At 50.2% G+C, this 19,585-nt stretch overlaps 2 protein-coding genes across 2 annotated transcripts; both read right to left on the bottom strand.

The window, feature by feature from the left end:
• Nucleotides 1-9,222: 9,222 nt before the first annotated feature.
• On the bottom strand, nucleotides 9,223-11,796 carry HOXA5 (homeobox A5; the record flags this gene model as incomplete). Its single annotated transcript, XM_082662225.1, has 2 exons — nucleotides 9,223-10,245; nucleotides 11,235-11,796. The coding sequence occupies 2 exons, from the start codon at nucleotides 11,794-11,796 to the stop codon at nucleotides 9,995-9,997; spliced, it is 813 nt and encodes a 270-aa protein (XP_082518351.1). The 3' UTR covers nucleotides 9,223-9,994.
• Nucleotides 11,797-13,830: 2,034 nt separating this feature from the next.
• HOXA6 (homeobox A6) lies at nucleotides 13,831-15,898 on the bottom strand (the record flags this gene model as incomplete). Its single annotated transcript, XM_082662034.1, has 2 exons — nucleotides 13,831-14,090; nucleotides 15,457-15,898. 2 exons carry the CDS (start codon nucleotides 15,896-15,898, stop codon nucleotides 13,831-13,833), a joined length of 702 nt encoding a protein of 233 aa, XP_082518160.1.
• Nucleotides 15,899-19,585: the final 3,687 nt, after the last annotated feature.

Below are 19,585 nucleotides of genomic sequence, written 5' to 3'. Positions count from 1 at the left end.
CTTTTAGCTGTTGCTTTTCCAGGCTGTATCTGAGGCTAAAGTTATATTTAAGGACGGTCTATAATTTCTGGATTGCTGAAAATTAGCATATTAATGATGTCAGTAGCTCTGGAAAGTGGGGAGAGAGGACTGTTGTCTGCCATTTGGTAATTGAAATTTGATGGGTAAACTAATTATGCCATTATTAACAAATAAATTACTTATTAATTCCACCTAATGTTGATCTTCAAAGTAAATACTGATGCCTTACTCGTTGTGTGTACTTTCCCTTTCCTTTTCTGAGTGACAGACATACCTAGATCCTCTACTTTTCAGCCTAGATTAAAGCAGTGCGTTTAACTAGCATAGTCACCATTCTAAAAACACTTTCATATTGGCATGTAAAGCAAGGATTTTTCAGCTGGTGTACCCTAGTTGATTTTTCAAAGAGCAATATAAACTGCCTTCTCACAACTGAGTCTGAAACGCAGGCAAGGAAAGTCATAGCCTAAGCCTGGAGACACTTCAAAACGAATGTGAATTCTATCTTCATTTATATCGGTTACTCATATGAGTTACTAAATGCTGGAATATATCCATTTGATGGATAGTCATTTAATGCTTAGCCACATAAAGCCCATTATAAGGTACTAATCTTTAAACTAATTTAGGGAAAGAGGTTAAAAAAGGGATCATGTTAGCTTTCTAACTGCAATCACCCTGAAGTGGTACAAAGAGGTTTTCCACATTGGATGTGTGTCTGTGAAGAGTGCTGTCCATTGACATGGCACACCCTGAAAATTTTTAAAAATGAAATCTAAGCCACAGACAGAAATCAACGCTGAGTGTAAATCTTTAGACATTCTCTCTAGACTCTCTAGCCTGTGATATAGCTGCCTAAACCAATATCTCTCTACAGCAAGAAAAAATAGTATATACATATGTGTACTACATAACATGAATAATATGTACATACATAAAGTAATTAGCAAAACTGGGCTCTCTAAGCTTCTGGGAAGAAAAAACATGACAAGGAAATTTTGCCTCCCTCCTCGTGTCATCAGACTAAGGTCTTAACCATGTCTGTTCAATATTATTTACAGACACTAAAACACAAAATTCATGTTGTTTAGCCTCAGAACCGTCTACCGAGTTTCTATTTTAAAGTATTAACGAGGCTCGGGCACTGTTTTGTATATGGTTAACCTAAACGAGTTAACTGCGCCTGTGTTTCATGTGGTTCTATTACTTTAGGAAGATGGGCTTACACAGAATCCCCCCAAGGCCTGTAACTTGTCTTTGTGGTTCGTATCATAAACACAAATGAAGCCAGGACCACCAAGTGTTATCTCACACACCGACATTTTGACATTTTACTGCAAGATTTATGGCTGTAATAAACAATCTCAGTACCTTTTCTGATCCTTCCACAATCTCTCTTCGCAAGCCATAGCATCATTCCATTGAATCAAATAATCTTTGGAAAAGCAAAACAAAGAAAACTCTTGCCTTCATATGCAATCCAAGACACCAAAGTAAAGCCAGGAAGAAACTAACTCAATAAATAAATAAACTGAGGTTTACCAGCAGCGCCTTGTCCGAAAAAAGATGGGATGCCCTGAAATCGAGCAGGGAGGGAGTGTGCTAATCTTCGCACGCCAACTGGCTCCAGTCCCAAGCAGGGTGAAAGCGTTATCCTTTTCTTGGGAAACTGGTAAGCACATTTGCTCATTTCCACGTGCAGGGATAACATATATTCCCAACAAAAGCTTTCTTAAAGTCCCATTAAGTGAAATAACTTTTCATCATGTCCTCGAGTCCCAGATGGAGAAGGAGAGTGAAGGGAGTCCAAGGGAGAGGGAGGGCGAGAGGGGGGCAGTGTTTTGCAGCCTAGTTTGAATCTGATTTGAATCATTTTGAATATATTTGGAACAGCCTTCCCTCTTGAATGCAGTCCTGTCCCAAGTTTCAAAGTGACCGAACAGTGACACCGTGCGCATTTTGTTTCTTATTAATCTTACACATTGACAGTCTTTGTTAAATCACAAGGCGCGCCCTTCACCAGCCGACATTTTCATATTTGTTAGACGCGCTGACCTGAAGTTCACCTCGGCCTTGGACTTTGCGCCTCTAAAAGGTCTATACCATGTCTTTTAGAGAGTGGGTGCTTTGCCCAGGTCACTCCTTCTCAGGGAAAACCAAGGCGGGGGCAGCAAAGGAAATGTAAACGTTATGGAATGTATTGACTGTATTTGTCCTTTGTTCTCTAGAGCGAGAGTCCCCCAGACTGACTGTTCGCTGTCTGAAGCACGTCTCTGGAGGGCACGGGAGAAGGACTGAATTTCAAAATGCCTGATGGTGGCATTTGAGGGCTTCCCCCACCTACAGTCGGCATAGGATTTTAGAGAAGCAATACTTTATCAGCCATTTGACCAATTAACTGTTTGGGGGTAATTTCCTTATAGAAGTTTATACTAATGAACACAACCCAGGCATAAGGCATATGAAATTCATATCCGGATTAGACATGAATTTTAACCAGGATTGTGTGAGAGGCCTAAAGATTAAAATCCTCCAAATAAAAAAAGTAAGCACTCTAAAAGCAATAACTTCTGCAGGTACATTTTCTTTGAGTTGAAAAACTAGCTAAGAGGTGTCTGTGATTATTGAAGCTGACATGTTCCTAAGGTGTGGCGCATTTTTAACCAATAACACAATAACAGGGTTTTCTCAAAGAGACGCATAATTGTCTTGGTGACTAATGGGGGGGGTTTCCGTTTTCTTCATTTCACTGGCCCAGATGTGGTGAAGTGTTCGCTGCTGTAACAGCAGTCACCACAGTTGTTCCTTTTCCTCTGTTCTCATCTGGCACACCCCCATTTGGCTTCAAGCTCTTGGCCAGAGTGAAAACTTTACACATTGCACAGTGAAAGCAACCTGACTACTTCCACAAAGGCAGTGTTTGGGAAATATTTGCTCTTACCCCTGAACATACCTGGCACCAGCAAATCTAATCAAGCAGACTATAGTGGGATGATCTTAAATGTCCCTGCAAGGGTCTACATTTTGAGTAGTTGAATTAGTTTATCTCTAAAATTAAAAGAAAAACCTAGAAAAAAATGTCATCTTTCTCTTCTCTGTTTCCCTACACGAATTACTTGAAGATCAATACACAGAAAAGGAAAATACGTCCCCCAGAAAATAGATGCTAACGGTACCAACACTTAACGTTAATATAGGTGCATGAAAAATAAAATATTGTTTAGCTCTCCAGTTGCAGTGCACACACAAGGCATGGTTCCAGTAGGCTTCCCTCACACACTATTCCCTTTCTTTTCTACTCTCCCGCCCTCCCTCCTTAGCTTGCTTCCCCTCTCCTTGGCTTTCATTCCAAATGTATTTTTAAAGAGTATTTTCTGGAGAATAGAAGTCTGTCACTGTGGTCTTGAGAAGAGGTCTGGCATTTGTGGATTCTACCTTCCTGCTTAAATGGCGTATTCTTTACAGTTTATTCACCCATAGATTGTAGCATTTCTCTTACATTCAGTGTAGGGTTCACAATAAACATAATGAAAAACTTTCAACAACAGGAATATTTTCCTGGTACCAATAAGCATCTTCTCACTGGTGGAGGGGGTAGAGGAATCCTGCCCCTTTCCGGAGGGTTTCCACTTCCTTTCTCCCCTTCCCAGCTCTTTGCATTTAGTGGGTGGCAGTTTCAGAAAAAGCATTCTGTCCTTGAAAATTGCAAAGGATACACTTTGCAAGAAGTGCCTGTGTTTGCCCTTGTTCTCACACACTTTAGGGATCATTAAAGGTACTAAAAAGGAAAAAAACTGGCCAATCAAAATCACAGTTTTCAAATAAAGGAAGTTTCCTGCCCGATCTCTTTCCTTTGAAGGTATGATGGAACATTGGCAACTTGCTACATTATTTCTAAAGGTCCACTGATGAGTTTTGAGCTTTTTTATTTTGTGACAAACGCACAAACAGACTCCTGGTTCTCCAGCATCTAGGGTGTTGGTGCTTCAATAATCTATGCCTATTTACCTGCTGCTATTCCCTTAGAATGGGAGCGATAATTCAAGATGAAATACAGCATGTATTAGTCTTGAAAAGAGGAATTTTCTATCCTTTCCTTCGTAATTGAGGTCATTCAACCACTAGGGTTCACCTGGAGTCCATACCGTGATACACGCGTCACTCTGAGCCATTTTATCTTTTGTGCTGATAGTCAAGATCGCAACTCTAACATTGACATCAAACTCTGTCTGGGCAGATGACGAAGAGCGCTGCACAACGTAAACTTTTGACCCTCAACTTTTTGACCTGCAGTTACAACCACAAAGATACACAAAGCTGTGCCTCTTCTTTCAAGGGGAAGCCCCCCACCCCAGGAGCTCAGGGATGCCCTGCTTCTGCCACTGCCTTTTGGAGTAAGAGGGTGAATTGGATATTTTTGTGTGTTTGTGACTGTATTTCCTGTCAAGTCAGCCTCCTACCTCCTTTTGTCATCACTTAAATAGGAATGAGATTATTATAACATCACTCATCATTACGTTTACAAGGAAAATTTGGAGTAGGAGGCTTTTGCGAGGGGAACCTCGTAAAAAGCGAAAGAAAAGAAAAGAGGGGGAGAAAGCAGGCAGGCAATGGAAGTGGGAGACTTTTCCTTTATTTAAAAATAAAGACGCAGCCCTAATTGTTGGGAAAGCTGGCCCAGGCAGGAGAGTTGACTGTGAACTTGTACTAAAGCGTGCTCTGCTGGCGATTCCTAGGGTGTGCAGATTTATCTTCTCTGCATTTACTTAACCCGGCAGTGAACTGCACGGGCGTCATTTGTTAGGCGATGACAGACTTCACCTCCAGCAAGGGCTGCTTCACAAAATCGCAATAATTACCCAATAACCTTCATAACAAATATTATTATTGAAAAGACCGGTTTGTGGGGAAGGGAACTGGTGGGAGAAAGGCAGCTTTCTTTGCAAAAAAACACCAAATAAAACCGTCCTAGTCAGATCTTTCGGTTCTGGGGTTTAGAGTGGCTAGGACTGTGGCTCCCCTCTCCTATGTGGGTGGGAGCCTAGGCAGACCCCCTCAGTCCTGTCTGGAAGCCCCGATTATAGTTTTGTCATTGTCTAGAAAGAAATTCTGCCTTAGAAGCCAAAGGGATGGCGCCCACAACGTTCTGCACTCTCCACGATGGGCAAACCTCAGACAGACTCCAGAGCGAAGGTGGGGGATAGCCTTTGCAGGGCATCTTTCAAGCTAAAAGGATTGTTTTCCTCTTTAATAGCCTATCTTTCAGGATGTAATTTGCTCTCCCCTCACTAGTTGTTTGGATATAATACTCTTCACATCTCAACAAATGAACATGACTCCGTTTCTGGTAGAAAATTCTGTCTTGCTCTCCCAGAGCTGCCAACAATGAAGCGGGGGGAAAGAACAGGGGGGAAAAAAGGAATCTTGGCATAAGGTTGTGAAATTAGAGCATGGAAACCCTAACAAACCCCTAAGTAAGTGTGACCAGAAGCTTCCTATTATATTTATAGTTCAGGAAATATTGTCTCTTCAGCTTGTAGAAACAAACGGGGCCTGGCACATTTCGGATGCCTTCTCCTTTTACAAAGCTAGGAGCACAGACAAACACTTCTGCCACCAGCTGAGGCTAGATGTCTTCATAAAACCCTTAGTGACAGAGATTTTTTTTCCTAAGTAAGTTCCTCTGCAAAAGCAACCCAAAAGAACGCACGAGAAAAAAAATAACTTATCTACAAAATGTGCACATAACCAGCCATCCTCCTTACTGTGCTTCCTATGAAAATAGGAAGAGAGAAAAAAATTCCTCCAATAACGCTCACATAGGTCTGACTGGATGCTGTATTTTTTTAAAGTCAGTTAACCGCATGTGAGTTGGCCTGCCGTCTTAAACTCTAAAGTTTTATGATGATTACAACAGACAGAAATAAGCAAGCTGACAATATTTATAGCCTGTAATTTTTTTAATGCTTGGGAAAGATTCCCCCATGTTGTGTGATGTTAATCCAAGAAACTTTCTGCCCATTCCCATACCCAGAGGGGAACGTGACCACAGAGGTGGTGTGGACACTTCTTCCAGGCATGTTACTCAAATGAACCTGCCAGCAGCTCTATCACTCTTTTTTTCTGCCACTAATTTTAGTCACCAAGAAGTCACTCAATCAAGATCACCAAATGAATAACTAAAATAAAACCTTAACCCAGTATTTTCCAGTAAAGAATCCGAAACTCAGAGCAGCAGAAGAAAGACTCCAGAATTCTCACAGACATCTAAAATAATAAAAGAGAACCCAAATAAAGTTTATATTCTGGTTGCCACTAAGATGCAGACACATCTTCTTGAGTGCTGAACTGCTCTCAGGAAATGCTCACTTTAACAGGTTACACAAAACGACCTCAGGGATTCGCCTTGCCACTATTCAAGAGGAGTGGGACTTGTGGGAGGGTTTCGATTTTTCAAAAAACTTCCCAGGTTTTGCTTTCTGAACCTCTGACTTTGGGGACATCTGTTGGACTTATGTTGAGTGTAAGTGGCCTCTGCACAATAAAGTTTGTGGAAATTCCAACTCTACACTTTAAATGTTTTCACTTTAAGGACTTACTAAATATCTTTACCAGTTAGCACTTGCAGAAAACCACCTAGCTAGCTCCTAAGGAGAAAAGCATTTGGAGACAGAAGATCCCATTTTTTGTTTCATTTCTGAGTTGGAGGATTTGGCTTAGTTCTTCATACAGGATGGGGGAAATCTGCTAGATCCCTTGTGGGTACCCATTCAGAGAAAGACCCCAGGGCAGGCCACAGGGTCCCCAGTCATGGCTTTGCCACTGAAGAATGTAGAGGGTTGGGGCCAGAAAGGGTGGCTGAGACCAAGCTGGAATTGTACCTAGGAAAAATCTATCTCACCCATTGGTGCAATATTGGGGACTGTTTTGGAAATCATAGATTATGTAAATTTCCTGGGATCAAACAGAAAGAGCAACTAACAAAAGAAAGGCGGAAATCTCCTACTGACAAACGACCTATTTCTTCCCTAAACTACCCTTTATGATGTGTGTGGAAAAACAACCTAATGGTCCTGGGGACTTTTAAGTTGGACATTGAAGACACCTCGATTTCCCCCCAAACTTTAGGGCACAGTTTGGAAGAAAGAATTTGCCTGTATATTGAGGGGGAATAAATTAATCTTTAGTGCTATCTAGGGAGATGCCTAAATTGCCTTTTGAGGGTCCTGTGCATAGATTTTAAATTCTACAAAAGGAGAGGAAAAGGAAAGAAGAAGAAAGGCAAGGCAGAAGAAAAGAAAGCGCTGTAACGCCTTTCATTTAGCTTGGGGATTCAAAGACTAAAGTTAAATCCGGCCATAAAGTTTATTGCTTCAGACTCACAGGCTGGTGAGAACAGTCCCACCGAAATAAAAAGAACGTGCAGGCAAACAAGGTTCAGGGCCTGGTCCCTGGTGCGGGGGAGGGGGTGCTGAGCCCTCCCCCGCAAGGTGGGGACCCGCGGTCCCCAGCGTCCCGCGGGCGCCAGCGGCCTGGGCTCGGCCTGGCGACCCAGGGGCCCAGCCTAGAGGTGCCGCCCGCACCCGGCCGGCCTCTGCACCCTCGGGCTCTCCCGATCCAGCCTGCGACCCGGCCCCAAAGGCCGCCACCTTCGTTCAGTGCTGCCAAATGACCCCGGCCCGCGGAGACGTATTGCCACAGCCCCGTCAGAAATCCCGCCGGCGTCCGCCTCGGCCCTGCCCGGGCCTTTCTTTCAAACTCCCCAGCGCGCCCCAGCGCAGCGCGGCCTCGGCGCCCGCAGCCGGCGCCACCCCCCCACCCGGCTCCCAGCCCCCACCCAGGGCTCCGCAGACCCAGCAGAGCCCGGCCCTCCAGCCCCGGGATGGGGGCGGCTCTGCCCGGTCTCTGCATGCAGGCCTACTCGCACACAAAAATCATCTTTTTGCACGCTGGCGAGAGCAGCGGAAGTCATTAACATCCGCGCTGGTGCAGCAATTAAAGTTAGGCCCAGGGATGCGGCGCGGCCACAGGCGCTCTGCACCGTGGTGCCTCCGAAAGCTGGCTCTTGGCGGTCCTAATTTGGGCAGAGGGAAAGTTTGCTCTCCCCTTTGGAATTCCGAGGCAACCTCAGAGTTATTGAACCAGAGAGAGAGAGAGAAAGATCCAGAAAGAAAGTTTTCAGAGTACAAATAAACTTGAAAGCGCCCAGGGGGCGAGCTTACCTTAACTCGGAGGGAGCCATTTTTTCAGAGTTTTGAGAAACTTGCGGTCTGGACACTTCTGGACCTAAAATTGACAATTTGAATGACCAGGTGGCACACGTAGCCTGCAAAAGAGTCAAATGGAGTCCAGCGTCAGTGAGATTATATGTTATGTGGTATATAATGTTGGATGTCAACTCCCCAAAACCATAAAACTTACTTTAATGGCCCCACGTGACGTTTTATAGCCAGTGAGCCGATCTGTCTGTGCTATGGATGATTTTACGATCTAATTCATAGACAAAACCCTATTCATTTGGCACCCAAATGTCATATAGCCGGAACTGGGGCTTATAAAGTTTACTGTTTTATAACTTTTTAAAGGAAAGACGGCATCAGTGTAAGCAGTCGGTAAATGTGCAAATCTCTAGTTGCGTTTTAGCTGCTCTGAGGAGTTTCCCAATCGAGCTAGGATGGGGTAAGTACCTTCGATTTGTAGCAAATTAATTATAGCAAAAGAAGCCAACTGGGTTCAGAAGGGCGAGGAGTGGGAAAGGGTGCCTGGCTGGGTTAAGGGCAGAGGGTCTGGGGGCCACAACTTGACATAGCAGCCTCTTCAGCAAGTGGAGGCCTAGGATGGCCTTAGGAGAGAAGCGGCATCTGTGTGGGCCCCCGAGGGCCGCTAACAAAGCCCTGGGCTTTTTCTCCTTTCTCTCTCTTCCTCTCTCTTTCGTACCCATCAAGTTAACCTGGTTTCCTCAGAGACGGGCAGCTTGGACTCAGGCTTTGCAACCACCTAAAGCTTTTCCACCTTCTGCCCTGAACTCTCTGATGGGTCAGTTAGGGAGGCCACGGGTCAGGGTGTTGGTCTGAGGTCCCCTTGCACAGGCAGACTGCTCAGGTAGCCTCAGACTCACTGCCTCCCAGCACTGGACAGACAGACAGAAGAGCAAACAGAGCCACTTGCTATTTGGCACAAACCAGACCAAGAGAACTTACAATAGAAAGTTTATTTTTTGTTTCCAGTCAGTATTTTTTCCTTAAAAACAAATACAAAAAAAAAAAAAAAAAGCTGATCACAGTTTGCTTAAACAGCCAGACTTGGACAATATTTGTAACTTTGTTCACAAAAACATACATCACTGAAGCTGCGCTTATAAGAGCCACTTCCAGAGTTCGTGCAAAGGGTCCTACAAAGGCACGCAGGGACACACCGCTCAGAGTCACAGTTTTCATCACAGAGTCACTAGTCACTACACATCGAACAAGTTAAGTTGTGTCTCATCAAGTCACCTCTACAACAGCATTAATTACACAAGGAATATAGGTAGTTTGAATAAAAATATCTTTAACAGCTTGGAGCTATTGAGACAGGAACACTTCCACTCACATGCACAGTTAAACAACTGGAGTGCAACACACAACATTGGCACTAAACAAGGTCGAAGGGGGACTTTTTTGTGTTTTTTTTCTCTTTTCTTTTTTTGTCATAGTTACTTCAAGTAACACAGCTTGCTTCATATAAATAAGTTAAAACATCTATTTTTTTTTCAAGACAAAGCCATTCAGGACAAAGAAATGAAGAGAAAGCAGATCTACTTATACAGGCGCTATAATGGCAATAAACAGGCTCATGATTAAAAGATGAATTAGGGCAACGAGAACAGGGCTTCTTCACAGAAGGAACACAAGGGAGTTTCAGAAAGTCACCTTAGGACTGACACTACGCGGGACCCGGCTAATACTGCTCAGTACTTTAAACGCTCAAATACTCAGGGGCGGAAGGCCCCTCCCGCCGCCGCCATGCTCATGCTTTTCAGCTTATTATCTTTTTTCCACTTCATTCTCCGGTTTTGGAACCAGATTTTAATTTGTCTCTCGGAGAGGCAAAGAGCATGTGCTATTTCAATCCTTCTTCGGCGGGTCAGGTAGCGGTTGAAGTGGAACTCCTTCTCCAGCTCCAGGGTCTGGTAGCGCGTGTAGGCCGTTCGGGCCCTTTTGCCTTCCGGGCCGCCTATGTTGTCTGCAACAGAAAAGTCAGCGGTTTAGCCACCCACTGCTCAGCCTCTGGCTACCAAAGTCCGCCAGCTGGACCAGCCAGGGTCCTGAACGGGGGAGAAAAGCTCAACAAGTCTCCCTCCTCACTCGCCCGCCCGCCCCTCCCGAATTTCCTTCCCTCTTCCTTTCTAGAGAGAAAACAATAAGATTTGGACTCTGGGAACAATCGGCCCATCCGAAGCTGGAGCCGCGTCCCGGACGATCCCCCGGCTTTCCCTCGCCCCTCTCTTGCCCTCTGGCCCTGCCCCTGGCGCCCTGAGGCGGGGCACAGCCCTCACAGGCTGCCCACCACCCAGAAACCCACCAAAGCAAGGCCCTTTTCTGTGCGCCCAAGTAGCCTCCAGATCACCCTCCCTTAAAGTTCCAGCCCCGCGAGCCGCCTCCTGTTCCAGCCTGCACGCTTGGGGCGCCTGCTTTCTTTTTCTTCCCTTTCCTTTCCTGCTCTCCCTCCTGCCCCCAAACTTCAGAATCCCGCCGGCTCTCGCCTCGATTATTCCCCCCACCAAGCCCCTTTTCGGGGACTCTAATTAGTAACGCTGTTTCCCCAGCGTAGCCCTCCTCATAAATTATCAGTCCTGACAAGCCCGATTCACGGCCCCTACTGCCATCCTCTACCTCTCTGCGCCCTGCTCGGCTGGCCTGACCCATGAGCGCGTTCCGAGGCGCTGGGGTTGGATATGTTTTTTTTTTCCTTTCCCCCCTTTTCAACGTCTAAACTTGGCTAGCCAGCGGCCCCTTTCCCCGCATTTGTGAGCGCTGGGCGCTGCAGAAAAGAGAAGGAGGAAGAAGGAAGGCAGGGGAAGGAGAACGGCGGGGAGAGGCTCCACAGGGCTGGGAGAGGCGAAACCAGGACAGTGACGGGGAGAGAGAGGGCGGTAAAGGAGAGTGGGGGGGGGGGAGGACCGAGAGCCGCGCCCCCGCGGCCGCGTGGATTTAGGAAAAGACTGGCTTTACCATGACTTATGTGCAGCTTGCGCATCCAGGGGTAGATCTGGGGTTGGGCGGGCGGCGCCGGGCTCGGCTCGCTCTGAGCGCTCGCCTGCTCGCTGCTGGCGGGGGCGTCCTCCTCGGCTCCGGACGCCGTGCCAACCCCCTCTCTGCTGCTGATGTGGGTGCTGCCGGCGTTGGCCGAGGCGCCGCTGGAGTTGCCCAGGGAGTTTTTCCCGCCGTGGTGGCTGTCGCTGCCGGGCGAAGGGGCCACGGCGGAGCAGGGCAGCGGGTCGGGCGGAGGCGAGTGCGTGGACGTGGCAGGCTGGCTGTACCTGGGCTCGGCGGGCGCCGCGCTGGCGCTGGCCGCGTAGCTGCGGGCGCGCTCCGCGGAGCCAAAGTGGCCGGAGCCCGAGCGGCCGACGCTGAGATCCATGCCATTGTAGCCGTAGCCGTACCTGCCGGAGTGCATGCTCGCCGAGTCCCTGAATTGCTCGCTCACGGAACTATGATCTCCATAATTATGCAACTGGTAGTCCGGGCCATTTGGATAGCGACCGCAAAATGAGTTTACAAAATAAGAGCTCATTTGTTTTTTGATATGTGTGCTTGATTTGTGGCTCGCGGTCGTTTGTGCGTCTATAGCACCCTTGCACAATTTATGATGAATTATGGAAATGACTGGGACATGTACTTGGTTCCCTCCTACGTAGGCACCCAAATATGGGGTACGACTTCGAATCACGTGCTTTTGTTGTCCAGTCGTAAATCCTGCCTGATGACCTCTAGAGGTAAACTCGGGCACTAATGGGGGAGTCGGGTGGAGGCGAGAGGAGTGGCGCGCGCGCCCCAGGCGCGTGCCCGCCACTCGCCGCCGTCGTTCAGTCGGACTCGAGCGCCACCCGCTGGAGGCAGGGCGCATCCCTCCGCTTCCGACCCGGGGCTGCAAGGGCCGGGGTCGAATTGAGGTTACAGCCCATTATGGCAAAATTATTGCATTTCCCTCGCAGTTCCATTAGGATGTACCAATTGTGAGGCCGTCAGCTGCCGATCGCGTGCCCGGCGAGGATGCAGAGGACTGAGGGGAGATGGTGACTTGGATTTTATTTACAACAACTTTATTTCCCTGCTGTGCAGCCCCTCTTATTTTTGTGTCGAGGTTGGGGTCGGTTCTGACCGTCGTGCCGGCAGCTCTGAAATTTGAAAATACAGATATCACCTTCGGGGAAGGGGGGGGGAGGCCATTTAGCCAATTGGAGAAATAAATCCTACCCGCAGCAGCAGCTACAATTACGGCTCTGTTTTTGTGAGCGCATGAGGGACAGTGTCCCTGCCGCTCTTAAATGACAGGCGTCTATTAAAGATAGCTTTTGTGTAGCGTTTCTCCGAGGCGAGGTCAAATTCCATACACTTTTATAGCCGGAGTCGATTTTTCTTTCGTGTAAATATGGTTTTCGTGTCATTAGTTTGCTATTTGATTTGCTATAAGTATCCAGCCTGGAGAGTCTTCACCACCGGGTCACTTTCCTCGAGCCAACCGGGCCCCAAGTCGGAGGGTTCTCGGTGAACCCAGCGAGTGGGCCCAGGCTCCCCGCAGCCACAGAAGCTGCTTGGGCCTGGGGATTCGTGGGCCGAGTTATTAGGGTCTTGCTTAGACCTCCAGAAGTAAAATGAGGACGCTAATGAAAGCATTTTGTGGCAGTGCCTAGTACCTCCGTAGTTATCTTCCTGGGTTCTGAAAGACGAAAGTAAATCACAAATATAGCTTAAAGTTGGGTGTGGGGGGAGGTGTCCCCGCTGGAGAGGTCAGGCATCTCAGGCGCCCCTGGCACATTTGGAAATCAGGACTCTTGCTGCTCCCATAGCCCTGGGCTGCATCCTTAGGTCCTGAGAGCTGTTGTGGTGGTAGCGCCGGCCCTGTTGGAGGCGGGGAGCCGGAATCCGGAGCTCGGGGAGCCCAGTCATTCCCAGGGCTGCAAGATTCCACCCGCGCCCAGGTTGGCTCGGCTGGGCTGAGGCTGCTTCTCTTCCAAGGACGGTTGCGCGCTGGGCCGAGAGACAAGGCTCTCTCGGGCCCCCTTTGTTCCTCGCGCTTCTTCCTTTCTGGGGGCGGCCTGGGAGGCCTCGGCAGAGCTGGGGCCCCAGACTTTAGGCTCCCTCTTCCCAGTGGCCGGAGTTGATTTGGTGATGCCCTCCGGGACTTGGTGGCGAGGAACCGAGGCGGAAACGCCCAGACACCAAAGGGGGCTCGGCACCGGGTTCTTTCCTCTCCAGCAACCCCGGGACCCGAGCTCAGGGGCGTGCAGAGGCGCTAACACAAGAGCCGGGAACCGATTGGGGCGCGCCCTGAGACCCGGAGCGGGCTTGGGCAGGCTTGGAGAGCGGGATTGCGTGTGCAGTGCGCCTCGCTCTACCGCTGGGATTGGCTGTGTGTGAGGTGTTTTTTTTTTTTTTTTTTCTTGTAAGAAATAAATGCTCAGACGTTTGCAAAGCGCCGGGCTCCCCTGAAGCTGCGAAAGCCCCCCGGATGGGAGCAGGCGGGAAGAAAAGTTGGGGAGTAGGCGAAGGCAAGGGGGCAAAGCCGAGGGAGGTTGCGGCGCGGGCCTGGTCCCTGCCCAGGCGTCTACTCGCCCGCTTTTGCCTCAGCGTCCTCCCCGCTGGGTTGTGTGGAATTGATGAGTTTATTTTCCTTTTTCCACTTCATGCGGCGGTTCTGGAACCAGATCTTGATCTGGCGCTCGGTGAGGCAGAGCGCGTTGGCGATCTCGATGCGGCGGCGCCGCGTCAGGTAGCGGTTGAAGTGGAACTCCTTCTCCAGCTCCAGCGTCTGGTAGCGCGTGTAGGTCTGGCGGCCTCGGCGCCCGTGACTCCCGTACACAGCACCTGCGGTCAGAAATGGCCGGGCGCCGGTAAGCCAGGATCCGGGCAGCCAGACCAGTCAGCCCCGCGCCCCACGCCCCGGTCTCGGGGCTGAAAACCACCCGTCTCTCCCACAATGTCTGGGGCCGAAAGCGGGCTGGATGGGAGAAGATTATTTCATATTAAGCGAGATGTGTTCCACCTAAAACGACTTGGGGTGGGAAATTATTGTTTTTGAAAAATCTGCTCTGTAAAAAAATTACAAGCAAAAGAATAGAACAGCATTCTTAGATCGGGGTACCTAAGCCTGTTTTGTGGGAGTAGAGTGTGTGTGTCTGGGAATGGTGGGTATGGAACCCTGTGGGTAGGGTAGACGCTCCGAATTCACACACGGACCTCTGTGAAGATGTTACTGTGGCCAGCCATGTCAGGACACAATATGCTTTTTTAAAAAAATTTAAATGGTGAGCCCTCTCAAATCTTTGCAAATGCCTTCCAATTGTCTGGCCCTTCTGAGAAACGCAGAGCTCTTGAAAACACAAGTGGATTTTAAAGCAAAAGACTGTAAGTTGAAAAATCCGCACTAGCCTCTGTCCTTCTCCAAGGATTCCCTGTAGATTTTTTGGAAACCAGGAGCAAAGAGATGGAGCTATGGGCCACCTGGGGTTTCTGGAATGAAGGACTGTGATGGGCTATCTGTTCTAGTGCCAAAGGAACCCATGGGTGGGGGGCTCCCCCAAAGCTGGGTGTATGAGACACAGGCAGGGCCTCAGAAGGAGGCAGAAGTTGGCTGTGAGTGAACAGTTGAGTGGAAGGGGGAGGGGAGGGAGGAGAGAGAGGAAAAATCCTGAGGCTGGGGATGTGGCCCTCCAAGGCTTTGGGGAGACACTGCAAGGGGCCAAATGAGGGCCTTTATCTAGATGCGTTTCTGAAGGGCAGAAAGGTGAGGGGGTTGGGAGGGAAAGGGGAGTTCTCAGAATGGGTGCAGAAGGCCATCACGGCTTGGGGATCTGAGCAGGGTGTTACCAGCGTGCAGTGAGGGCAGGCGCTCTCTCCCATCCAGCCTTGCTCTCTCTTCAGGTTGCCCCTGTCACTGGGTCTCACATAGCATGGCAGTGAGCCCCCCACACGCTCCCTAAGTTGTCACCTTACATGGACACTAGTGCCCCGCCTTCATGCTGCCACAGCCTGATTGCCCCATTGGGAATGGGTTGCATTTTTTATTTTTTGAAATCTCTTTTTAAAAACCCAAAGAAACTTTGTTCATTCTTTCCTCCTTTCTTTCTATTTCCTCTTTCTACTCTCTCTGTCTCCTCCTTCCTTCCTTCTTTCCCTGCCTCCTTCCCCCTCTCCCTCCACTCTCTTGAGGGGCTGCAGGGAAACACCTTACCCGCGCAGGAGTTCATCCGCTGCATCCAGGGGTAAACAGGACTCGTGTACTTCCGGTCGGTGCCTTCCTCATGGAGGGCTTTGCCCGGCACGCTGTTGCTGTCGGGTTTGTACTGCTGCTCGGGAGAAAAGTGCAGGTAGTCCCCGGGGCCCCTTTGCTTGCCACTGCCCGAGGGCGAGGCACCACTGAGGTCCTTATCAGAATAGAAACATGAGGCCCCGTACTCGTAGGACGCCCGGTTGCAGGCCAGGACCGAGTTGGACTGTTGGTAGAAACAAGGTGAGGTGTACGTCTTGTCCGGGAGGCTCGACGCCCCGTACGAGGCCGGGAAGGGCCTCAGCGCGTCATAGCCGGCCGGGTAGAGGGGCAGCTGGCCCAAGAAGGAGTCCTGGCCGCTGGGCAGGCTCCCGGGGAAAGTGGGATTCACAAAATAGGAACTCATTTGCGCGCCCCTCTGCAGGACTGTGATTTGTTGTGTATTAGTACATCTGGCTATAACTATTAGTAGTCATCGAACTGGTTTGTTTCTGGATGGCCGAACGCCAAAAGCGACAGCAGCAAATCGCACCAGCTGACGCGGCGGCGGCCAATGGGAGCGAGCGCCGGAGCCCGCTCCCCGGGGACCGCGGCGACCGAGGCAGCAAAGTTACAAACAGCCCCCAGCCCGCCCGCCCGCCGCCCGCCCGCCGCCCGCCCGGCAGATTAATGGGCGCGCACAGCCAGCCGGCCCGGCTCTCTTCCCGAAAGCCGGTGGCGGGCGAGGCCTGGGCAGGGGCGTGCGGCTCGGGCCGGGGTAGGGGCACCCGCGTCCGGGTTGATGCAAAGACCTGGCCAGGCCCGCTCTTTCCTCCCCCCACCACCCCCCTTTTGCGTTGTTGGATTTTGCTGGGTTTTCTCTCCAAACAGGAAACCTGACAGCCCCGCGCAGGGAGGGGCGGTGACGAGGATGTCTTTGCTCCGGGCAGGCCTGCCCTCCCGGCAGGGCCCTGAGTTTGCCCCTCCCCCTGCACTCCCCTACCCGTGGGTGCGGGTTCCGGAGCTGGAGAAGGGCTCTGAGAAACCAGGCCTTCACCCCTGCTCCTCACTCCTGCGCCTTAGGGATCGATGCATCACCTCCTCCTCTCCTTCCCCACTCCCACCAAGGGCCTGGGCCTCGCCGCCAAGGAGAAAGGCTCACCTCGAGCTGACCAGGACCAGGACGAGGCTAGTCTCTAACCCCGCAGGCCCCCTACTCCCACATACAACACGTCTCCTTTGAGTCTCCAGGGGCCTCCTTCCAATGGCCAGCGATTGCCTGGCCTCAAAGCACCCCTCACAAGCTGTGAGCCCCGCTCCTGCTGCCTCTGAGCCCAGGAACCGAGAGGTCAGAAACCACTGGTTTCAACAAGAAAGGGACCTACAGAGGAGTGGTTGTGAGACTGAGCTCCGAAGCCAGCCCTGGGACCTGCTCCCCTTGCCCAAGCCCAACTCGCCAGACTCTCCCTCTGCCTGCCACCCTGATAGCTCAGAGATGAGACAGATCCAGATGTGGAGTCTCTGTCCTCATTTCAGAGGTGCTGGTGACCCAGGGTCCCTGGCCCAGCCGGGCACAGAGGGCAGCTCCGCGGGCCCAAGGCCGCGGGAATGATGGATGTGCTTGGCTTCTGGGTCACCTGTCCATGGGCTCTGTCCTGGGATGTCCCCTTTCCTGCCCTTTCTGGGACATTTTGGGGGACCTGCCACCCACAGTTGCTCCAGGACCAGAAACAGTTTGTCTCACCAGCTCCAGAAATTCTCTGAATTGCTTTTACTGCAGCCCCAGGCCTGGCCTTCCCCAAACAGGACAGGAAAATCCTGTCCTGGGCTGCGCTCTCTTGCCTGAGGTGTTCCTTTGAGATAGTTGACTTTTATAGCACGTGGATCAATCTCATTTTGTAAATGTGATATCTTTCCAATGGCATTTTTACAACTGTATTTGTTAGGCTTGTAAAACCCCTTGAATTATCTTTAAAATGCTCAGTTCTCTGGAGCCTGAAGAACGATTTATTTATGTGATTTGGTTGAATTTCCAGAGGGTGTTTATAAGATCTGTAAAACTGGCGAATGCAGGCTGATGGGGTTCAGGACTTGGGGGGTGTGTGGCAAGGCCCCCCTAGGAATCTGGCAACGACTTCCTTAATCTCTTCCTTGCTTTTCGATTTCTCCCCTCACTTCCCCCAAGGAGAAAACATTGGGAAAGGACTGGGCTATGACTGGCCTCTCCAGAGACTGTGGTGCATCCTCGAAATCGGCTGCTGCCCACCCAGTGGGGGCTGCAGCCAGAAGCCTTCTGACTGTGCCCCAATCAGTCGAAGCTGGGAAGGTTTCTTCTTTGCATATATAAATAAGGGCCTGGCAGGAGAGGACGTAATTTTAAATTGTCCTCGAATTTCTTTAGGGAAAGGATCTGATAGGTGAAAATGAAAACTCAAGAGTTAAAAATTAAAAAGGGATTTACAAAAAAGTTGTGTTAGAAGAGAATCATGTTTGAGTTGTTGTTTCTTTAACAAGACCATCAGATGATGGTGATTTCAAGCCAGTTATTATCATGTAAGATGAAAATGATCATTTGGAAATGTTGATAAATGTTTACATTCATAATTTCTGCTTCATTCCTCCAGGTCCCACACGGTGTTGGGGCTGGTGGCAGTTTACTACTGTTATTAGTATTTGTTATGGTTTGACCCGGATTCTCGATTTAATCATCGTCCCAGTCAACGAAAGAATTTGATTTCTCAGCTAAGAGTCAAAAAACAGTATATTTCTAGCTTCTATAGAAACTAAGATGGAAAAAATATATTAAACTGAAATCTCTACGTGTTAGCCAAGGCTGGTACATATCACGTTGACAGCCGTCCAGTTTATTTCTCCAAGCAGCATTAGGTGCATATATATATGTATGAATATATATATATGTGTGTGTGTATATATATGTATGAATATATATATATACATATATATATATATATATATATGTGAAGAGAGAGAGCGCGCCATTCACGCAAGAATAGAAGCCCCAGACTCTGGAGGGAGCCTCTCCTGGGATGGTGAGAATGGCCACCAGGACTCTTTTCTAGGTCAAAGCCACATAGAAAGTGCACTCACCTTTCAGCTGCTCTTCGAGGGGGCCGGGATGGCAAGCAGAGCCTTACAATTCACCCTTTCCCGGGGCTGACCACTGAGCTCCTCGACCTCCGCCGGTCTGGCGAGAGGCCTGCTGGGGGGTTCCTTGAAGGCCACTGCGTCCGCCGGGACCGCTAGCCCAGGCCAGAGCCCATAGCACACAGGTGCGGCCTCTGCCTGTCATAGGCCTTCGCTTGGAGCCAAAGCCCGCCTTCCTTGCCATAGCCAATACTCCTCAGGGCCAGCCAGGCCTGCAGGCCTCAGGACTACGAGTGCTATCTCCGATTTCAAAATCCCACAGCGGACGCGTTTCCCGAACCAGTGTGCGCCCCCGGGGCGCCTTGGGACGCGCAGTTTGGAGAGAAGCAGCCGTGACGTGCCAGGCGGCCTGTGCAACCAGTCTCCATGGTGCTGGGGTGGCGGCAGGACTCGAGTCTAGTCGGGCGTCCAGCTCCGGTCAGGGGTGGCCAAGGCGGGGGAGGTTCCCGGCCAGTCAGGCCCTGGGAGGTCGCCCCTGAGGTCCTCCCTCGCCCCCCTCTCCTCGGGCTGCTTGGGAACCTCTGAGGGGCCCGCGCAGCAGTCGCGCCAGGCTGCACGACTCGGGGCTGCGGCTGGCGTCGGTTCCGGCGAAAGCCACAGCGTGGCAGCAGCGAGCGCCCGGCGCGGTCGCAATAAATAATCTGCTCGCGGCAGTCGCAGTCAAGCAGCTCACGGCCCCGCGATGCAAATGCGCCTTTATCCGCCCCAGCGCACCCCCCAGCGCGGGTGGACGTTCCCGACGTCCACAGGCCCTTCTAAATTGTAGAGTGCATACCAAGGCATCATCTTAAGGTGGGGAAACAACAACAACCAAAACCAAAAAGCAAACAAAAAGAACTCCCAGAACCTCAGGTTCATTTCTGGTCGCTGTCCCAGGAAGCTCCCGGGACAAATCTGATCGAGGTACACCCAGGTCAAATTGGGTCTGTGCCACCGCTCTTCGTCAAGC

The sequence above is a fragment of the Grampus griseus genome (genome assembly GCF_964374135.1).
Source record: "Grampus griseus genome assembly, chromosome: 9".
NCBI classification, from domain to species: domain Eukaryota; kingdom Metazoa; phylum Chordata; class Mammalia; order Artiodactyla; family Delphinidae; genus Grampus; species Grampus griseus.
This window is presented reverse-complemented; position numbering and strand designations above follow the sequence as displayed.